This window comes from Apium graveolens, chromosome 6 (assembly GCF_009905375.1).
Source record: "Apium graveolens cultivar Ventura chromosome 6, ASM990537v1, whole genome shotgun sequence".
Taxonomy (NCBI): domain Eukaryota; kingdom Viridiplantae; phylum Streptophyta; class Magnoliopsida; order Apiales; family Apiaceae; genus Apium; species Apium graveolens.
The window spans coordinates 57,400,024-57,408,809 of record NC_133652.1 but is presented as its reverse complement, the minus strand read 5'-3'; the positions used below and the strand labels follow the sequence as shown (position 1 = coordinate 57,408,809).

At 31.8% G+C, this 8,786-nt stretch overlaps 2 protein-coding genes across 2 annotated transcripts; one reads left to right on the top strand and one right to left on the bottom strand.

The window, feature by feature from the left end:
- Positions 1 to 218: 218 nt before the first annotated feature.
- On the top strand, positions 219 to 731 carry LOC141665099 (uncharacterized). Its single transcript, XM_074471081.1, has one exon. The coding sequence runs from the start codon at positions 219 to 221 to the stop codon at positions 729 to 731; it is 513 nt and encodes a 170-aa protein (XP_074327182.1).
- A 3,203-nt stretch (positions 732 to 3,934) lies between these two features.
- Positions 3,935 to 5,285, bottom strand: LOC141663771 (transcription termination factor MTERF15, mitochondrial-like). The gene has a single exon (XM_074469585.1). The coding sequence runs from the start codon at positions 5,236 to 5,238 to the stop codon at positions 4,189 to 4,191; it is 1,050 nt and encodes a 349-aa protein (XP_074325686.1). The 5' UTR covers positions 5,239 to 5,285; the 3' UTR covers positions 3,935 to 4,188.
- Between the last annotated feature and the right edge of the window lie 3,501 nt (positions 5,286 to 8,786).

Here is an 8,786-nt window from a genome sequence, read left to right as displayed (position 1 = left end):
AATTTGCGAATTGGTTTGAGCAGTGTTTACTACATGAATCAAAGGAAAACAAAGTCAAGATGATTATGCTCTGCTGGTCTTTATGGCGGTATAGAAATGATGTGGTGTGGAACAAAAAATTTTCGAGGCCATAGCGTGTAGTTGCAGCTACTTTAGAATATCTCTCACAATGGAAGATAGCCCAAAATAGATTCTATAAGGTCCCTCTCCAACCGTCGATGCCTGGGGATGGGGCAGAAATTTGGGTAAAACCTCAACAGTACACAGTGAAGATTTCAGTAGATGCAGCCACATTCAATGACAGACATGCCACAGGGATGGGAATGGTGGCCAGAGACTATACAGGTGGTCTTGTGAGCGCGAAAACAAAACTTCTGCAGGAGCTTTTGCAACCCAGTATGGCAGAAGCTGTAGCGATCAAAGAAGCTTTGAGCTGGATAAAAGAAATGAAATGGGACAAGACTGTAGTGGAATCTGACTGCCTAGTGGCGATCCAGAGCATTCGAAGTTCAGTCCACATGCGCTCAAGGTTTGGACGCACTATTGAGGATTGCAGGAGGATAATCAAAGGGTTAAACAACATGGAGTTGTATTTCATTAAACGGTCTGCGAATAGGTCGGCACACGAGCTTGCTCGATTGTCACATATGTATCCTGATCGTATATTTGACGGAAGCTCTATTCCGGTCATAGTTAAAGATTGTATTGTGCTTGATTCAGTTGAGAAATAAAACTTCTGCATTTTGGTCAAAAAAAAAAAAAACAAAACCCGCCAAAATTATGTAATTTTCATTTGAAGGTTTAGACTAATTAGGGTTAAAAAAAGCTTGCTCGCAAGAGCGGGCTCAATTGATTAAGTATGAGATAATTATTCTCTTGGTCATATGTTTGAATTTCACAGGAGGAGAATTTATGATTATGCATCCTGAAACTGAAACAGAGTCTGTCGCTTAAGTTTGATTTATCTTGGTTCACGTAACGTAGGCTATTACGCGAGTCCGTGAGATTTATCCAGGGCACATCAGAATCGAAAGGTAGTGCCTGCGAATTTTATACGATAAAAAAACTCGTTAATTAAATTAATTCGAAGAAATTTATTAACCTCGGACAACAGAGAACTGATGCATGTGACTCCCGCTGGCATCAATTATATTTATGTATTCCCTAAAGAACTAGTATGTTCTCTAATTATATTTATGTATTCTGCAAATATTTTTTTACTATTTTTCCTCATTTGCATAAAAAATTATCAGAAACAGATTTTAGTTTTACATAATATATTTAAAATTTTAATAAACAATGTCATAATTACTATAAATATAAAAGTGCATTATGTTCTGTAATTTGTGCATAACATATGTATATGTTATGCAAAAATTTCCTCAAATTGTTTTTCCTATATACAAAATTTTATTTTCATTAACGTTGCACATGCATTTTAAATAAGAGGTACAAAAAAATATATAAAAAAATGAAGTGTTCTCCGGTTTTCTCATATTAAGGTGTTCTCCATGGAATTCAATCATGTATCTTTATATTAATCAAATTAATAAAAAATTAGAAGCCTACTTTAAAATCAATTAGTTTATCATATGAATTAGTAGGAATTAATTAGTAAAGATAGTTAAATAATTTCAGCAAATACCGAGCAATCAACTGCCAAATTTTCAATATTTCGTTTATTATAATAATACTAGCTTAAAACACGTGCGATGCATGGTTGTTTTAAATAATTATTTTATTCTTATTATTTTTATTTTATATATTATTTAAATTTATTCATGCCTAAATAAGTATGATCAAATATATCTTTTATTGAAATTTATAATAATTAGGCATGTGAAAATAGGTAAAAAAAAAAATTAAAACAATTAAAACCACCTGTAATAAATAAGTTTTTATTTCTAATATTCTAAAATTAAACAATCCGGTCATAAACTTGTGTTACTATTTTATTATAGATTTAAATGATGTAAGCCAGGGACCGAACTATTTAATAACTTTATATTGATCATAGTTTTATTATTTTTCTAATTAAATTTCAGCCATCATATTTATACTACCTCATGTTATTATATGAACAATAGAATAGTAATACAGATAAAATTAGCTTGAAGGTCACAATAGGGATTTATAATTCACTTAACACGTACCCCATCATTCCAATGTAATAATACTCAGCAATTTGCTCTTTAATATGAACTGAGCTGATTGGGAAAGAGGGTTCGGAATGTGTGTATATCTGTAAGAAGTAAGTAGTAGTGTAATAATATTTAAATTTAATAAGAATTAAAATATACTTTAATTTAAATAAAGGCAATTACGTAAATTCAGCAAGTATCGACCGATCAATTATTAAATTTTTAATATTTCGTCTATTATAAAATAATATAGATAATATAGTATAGATGAATAGTATAGATGAATGAGATGATTGACACATACTTTTAGTTTAAAGAAAAAAATAAAACCACTATCTTTGCAAAACATATATCTAGCTTGGAAAAAAAGCTTAATAACATTTTAATCATATATTTTTACCCGAACAAAGAAATTAATTATCAATTTTTAAAAGTGTATAATTTAGGTCGAGCTCTAATTCGAACTAGACAATAACTGAACAGGTTCGTTAAATAAGTTAAATTCGGGTAGATGTTTCACCTTGTTTAAGTTATTTGTGTGAACCGATTATACCTGAAACTCGATTACACTCCACTTTTGAAACTCTCTATTTCGCGAGGACTCGATTCGACTTGAACTAGAGAACTCGTTTACAAAAACAATTAATTAAAAAAAATCATGGATATCCAACAAAATTATTATTTTTTATTTTCTGAAAACTTGAAAATATCATTTAATTAGATATATCTTAAGATCCGGAGTTCCTTAAAATTGAATTATCAATTAATATTTTTTTAAAAAAAATATTAATATGAGACAAAACACTAGTTTCGAATACTAATCAATAAATATTTTTTATCGATTACCAAGTGTTTGTGTTGGTGTGTTGTGTTAGTTTGGGAAAGATCCGATTAGAGAAATTGTGCCATTTTGAGTTTGTAAAGCAGAATTTTGTGAATTATTCTGTTCAGTTGTAAACTGTGTTACTCATTCCTAACTTGGTTCTTTGTTAAAAAAGACGAACTTGGTTCCTAACTTGGATTTTTATTGCTTCACCAGTTAACAGCTTGCTACAGAGTGTTTAGACAAACATTAAGTTGTTGAAACTAAAGATCATTTTCAAACTTCTACAAAACATAAATAATTTTAAGTCGGAAGGAGCCTGGGGGGAGTAGGTAAGAAAGATAAAAGTGCAAGTTGAAATACATATAAGGTTTTCAGAGGCAGCAATTAGGGAAGATTAAAGTGGAAGATCAAACAGTGGCCTGCATGGAGGTCCAAGCGAAATTTAAGCAATAGATTAGCTTAGGTTATTTTACTTCAAAGCAGAAAGAAGAGATCTATGATTTGGCTATAGAGCATTATGTGTACATGTGTCTTTCCTTTCATATCTCGAGCAACATTGCGGGCTCATTTCAAGTGTGTATTAAAATAACAAAATTTTTGTTATCCTCTTATGTGTATAATGGGACCATTTGTTGGGACTGCTTTCTCATCATTCGATTCAGTGATGAAAATATGCAACTAAGTTTGACGATAACGTTGTATTACTGTACTGTTTATGCAGGCAGGGATCATATTTCTAAATCCATTTCTGTACATGTCTGACCGCTAATTACCTATCCCCCAAACACACACATATTACCGACACAACTCATCCAAAAAATTCAATATTCAGCATCAATGTGTACTAATAAGCCCCTCCTAATTATGACAATGTTATTCCTATTTAAGGTTTCAGTGTGACATGTGGAGACCTTTTCCGCATGTGTGTCAGTATTCAGTAGGTAAATGTCTGTGCAATGTAATAATCTTAAGCCAGTAAAACTGAAGAATTAAATAAATTGCAACCATTGAACAAAAAGACTATGTTTCCCTCTTACAATTTCTTTTCCTTTTGCCTTCACTAATAATCTACTAATATAGTACCATGATAAGATTCATTGCAGATACTTTAAGTTACAAAACCAGGCAACACATTAAGTTACAAAAACCCAATATCAAATTAAGGATTACAGAACTTACCGGGGGCTTACTCTACTCAATCTTTGCAACTCAAAAGTGTACTCAATCTTTGCATCTAAAAGTGTATTCATCAAACCTTAACTTGCCGGTGTAAGCATCCATCAACTCTGGAACTTCATCCATGTATGCTGCGACATATTTCTCCAAGAATGCAACATCATTCATCCCCAATATTTGATAAAAGCCAGAACTACTACTTATAGATTTTCTAGACTCCAAGGCTTGCAAAACAGAACATCTCGGTATAATCCTTTTCGCCAAGCTAAACGCAATGACATATGGCAAATCCACTAACCTAGCAGGAGTCCATCCCAACTTCTTCACATAAAACTCCAACACTTCTGTAATTCTCTTATCCGAATAAACAATAACAGTAGGCAGCTTCTTAAACATCGTAACAATCTCATTATCCGAAAATCCAAAGCTTCTATAAATCTTACATTTAGCTTCCCAGATCTCATCATTAATAAGACACAAACAAGTAACAGCCCTACGAAAACCATACGACAAAGGATCAAAGCCCATATCCCGAACCTTCATTACAACTTCACTAAACTTATCATGATGCTTTCCAGTAACTTGCCCGTATTCCGTAACAAACTTCAAAACCTGATCCTCAGGCACACCAAGCTTTTGCAATAACTCAATATTTTGTAACAAATCTCTGGGAATACAGTAAGTAAGCACAAATGGATTACTAATAACAACAGCAGCAGCACTGCAATGACTACCCGTAACCGATATAAGCATATCGAAAATAGGTACCAAATGTTGTTTCAAACTCCTCCTAAGCACATGTGGGGTTTTGTTAACAATCTTGATAACATCAGATTGAGATTGATTGCAAATAGATAGTAAAAATTCGAGCTTGGGCTTTAGGATTTTGGGCCCAAGAAGACAAGCAGGTTGTTTAACCAAGATTTTGTTAATATGGGTCTGTGAGAAGCCATATGTTTGTAAAAGCTTTGAAGAGCTTGTTTTCTTGGATAAATCGCATTGTTTGATTGAGATGGTTGCGTAAGTAGATGTATAGATATTATTGATTATCGGGTGGGTTTTGAGTTTCTTCAACCACCACCGCAGCACCACCATTTCTTCCGGGCTTTCTACACTCGATTCAGATAATTAGGGTTACAGAATTTGGGGATTTTTGTAATTTCATTAAAAAATTGATATTATATAAAACTGTTTTTATTGTTATTTTCAAATTTCAATGTTTATCTTTTAAAAGTTACGAAGATTTTTTTTTTAAATCTAATGTTTTATAATTTAAGTGAAAATAAAAAATATATTTAATAAAAATATATTTGATGATACTACTGTAATATCTTAAACATGATAAAAATCGGTTAACAAACCCTAATTTTATATTTTATAAAATCTTTAGCTAATTTATTTATCATATTATTTTATCAATATTTTATGAATTGTTATATTAAAATAATTATATAAGTAATTAATAAATTTGGTTAAAAATAAATTTTTTTATAGTTTTTTTATAATTATTTTTACACTTAACATCACGTAAAAATAAATAAATATATATTATAATTACTAAAATTAATAAATACATATACATATAGTACACACGCATGCTAGGGTTCAATTTATTTTCATGTATAAAAAATTCATCTCTAATGAATAACATCACAAGAATGATTCATGAATATCATGTAGGCGGAAGAAGAAGAACATGAATCAAGAATTAGAACGAGTGCTGCTTACTCTCATCATCAGAGGCAAAGCTGATTCTAACCCGAGTTATGGTGGTTCTACAATTAATCATCGTGTGATAAATCGTAGTAGATAAGAAGGTCATGCTAGATTATACCGTGATTATCTATCAGATAAACCTACATATACAGAAACACAATTTCGTCGAAGATTTCGGATGCGCAAATCATTATTTTTACGAATTGAAGATGCAGATACAACTCATGATAATTAGTTTACTCAAAGAACTGATGTTGTGGGAGTTCGTGAACTGTCATCACTCCAGAAAGTTATAGCTGCAATTAAGATGCTTGCTTACGGAACTGTTAGGAATATGTTGTGTACTTGATAATAACTTGAACAAAACACTTAGTAGAATTTATTTAAGTGAAATTGTAGTTTTCAACGGATGATCAATTCAACATCCGTTAAAAGAGTAGTTTATGTAACAATAAGATTAGTAGCACATTCCTGCATACTTAAGTAATTTAGTGAACTAGATTTTGTAGAATGTGTAAGTCATGTTGACTACTAGATTGATATGCAAGATAGGATGGTTAATTGTAAATATTAGATGCCTTGTAATCTTGTATAAATGAAATGGAGTCAAATGTCAAGAAAACAGTCTCAACGGATGATTCACAAAGTTTCAACGGATGATCAACATAAGTCTCGACGGATGATCAACAGAAGTCTCGACGGATGATCAACCTAAGTTTCAACGGATGATCAATCTAAGTTTCAACGGATGATCATATTCAAAAGAGCAGTTGATGGTGACTTGACAGTCACATGCGTTGGTTGTATGCAAATGGAATGTGGCAGCCTAATTCAGGTTTTAGAGAACAAAGAAGCATTTCCATTTTCATGCTAAACTGAAGATATTCAAAGATGCTGGTAAGAGAAGTGTAACAACATGAAATTAGACTAGAAATAATTTATCTTATTATCTTGTCTTTTTATCATGTAACTTGGTGATATATAAACCAAGGGTAGAAGTTGAATAGTATCCAAGTTAGTAAGCATTTACTAGAGACATAGATAAGGCAAAATCTGTAAAAAAATTCTTTGTTCTTGTTGTTCAACTTGTAAGCAGTTGTGTACAATTTTGTAACACAGAGTTCTCTACTTCATATATATATATCTCTGGTGGAAAATTTCAATCCACCAGAAAGTTTTTAAGTACTTGTATTTAAATACTTTGTGTTTTTATTTCTACACTACTTTCATTCCGCACCATTGCTAAATCAAACACAGTTATTTATTTGTAGAAGAATTGTTCTTAAAATCTAAAAAGTAGCCAGAATTTCATTCAACCCCCCATCTGTAATTCTTTGTTAGATTGTTAGGGAATAACAATTGGTATCAGAGTAAGCTCTTCAAGAACAAAGAGTTCAAAAATCACAACAACTAACAAGATGAGCAGAAAATATGTTGGAGTAAAGATTCCATTTATGTACTGTTATATATAAGTGATGATGTCAAAGATCACTGAAGATAATAATATCATTAGTGTCCCTTATCAGAATATGAAGTAAGCCAAATGGACATCTGATCTAAGGAGATTAATGAACTGTTATTTTTGGTAATCAGCTAAGCTTGGGGCCAACCCTAAGTAAGTTGTATTGTTATCTTAATTTGTATTTTGTACTTGTAATGTGTAAAGTCTGTAAAAATATCAAAGGAGCGGACTGAAGTCTTTTTCTATAAGCAGTATCAAGCCTAGGAATTCTATCTGGAAGAAGATCAAGAAGATCATGCCTCAGAAGAATTATGAAGAAGCTTGGAGTTGAATAAATCTGTTTTAGGAAAAATACTCTAAGTCAAGATCTCTACAAGTCACAGATTTAATGTTATAGAGAAGTCATTCGAGAACTCCAGAATGGCTTATCGAGAAGTCAGGAAAGCTACTAGAGAACTCAGTGAGATATCAACAAGTCAAGAAGACATGAAGGTTGGAGATATCGACAAGTCATTTCTTCACTAGAGAACTCAGAGTTTTCGACAAGTCTATATTCATTAGAGAACTCTGAGTTATCGATAAGTCTAAGTCTACTAGAGAACTCAGAGATATCGATAAGTCTAAATTCACTAGAGAACTCAGAGACATCGACAAGTTAAATTTTGACTAGAGAACTCTGAGATATCGACAAGTTAAATTTGACTAGAGAACTCTGAGATATCGACAAGTCAAGAAGCTACTAGAGAACTAAGAGTTATCGATAAGTCAAAGTGAAGATGTGAAGACTAGAGATCTCGACAAGCCAAAATTCTCTTATAGAGAACTGAAGACCTCTACAAGCCAAACTAAATAAAGAGTACTAGAGATCTCGATAAGCCAATATACTTATAGAGATGTCAAGTGTTCTGTAGACCTAAACTGGAGATCTCAAGATACAATCTCAAAGTACAAAGTTGCAGATCAGTTCAATATCCAAGATAAACAATCAACAAACAATCCAACAGCTGGATTGACAAGTCTATAAAAAGCAGCTTGAAGAATGTGCAAGATCAATGGTAAAGATTAACTGACAGAGGAAGATCAACGTGAACACGGGATGCTAAAGATATGCTAAGCCAGAAATGGAAGATCTACTTTTCTATAAATAGAAATGACAAGTGACAGTTTAGAAAAGCTAATAGCATGTCTTATTACACACTGTGTAAATCAGCAGTTAACTAAGTTATAAAGTTAACACTGGTCCTTTAGTCAGTTGTAACAATTTAGATCAAATTTTTTGTAACACGAAGAAGCTAAGCTCTTTATCAACAAAGAGCCTAGAAATTTTATAGCAAAATAATCTTAATTTTAATATAAAATTAAGTGAGTTTTGAAGATCTGTGTTCTTTATTTTCTGCAAGCTTAAATTCTGCATGAACACATTTTACTACAAGAATTAATTTACTTTGTTCAACCAAGCCAAAAA

Excerpts from the sequence above, each read along its gene's own strand:
- LOC141663771 (XM_074469585.1), bottom strand. The coding sequence starts at position 5,238 with ATGGTGGTGCTGCGGTGGTGGTTGAAGAAACTCAAAACCCACCCGATA.
- LOC141665099 (XM_074471081.1), top strand. The coding sequence starts at position 219 with ATGCCTGGGGATGGGGCAGAAATTTGGGTAAAACCTCAACAGTACACA.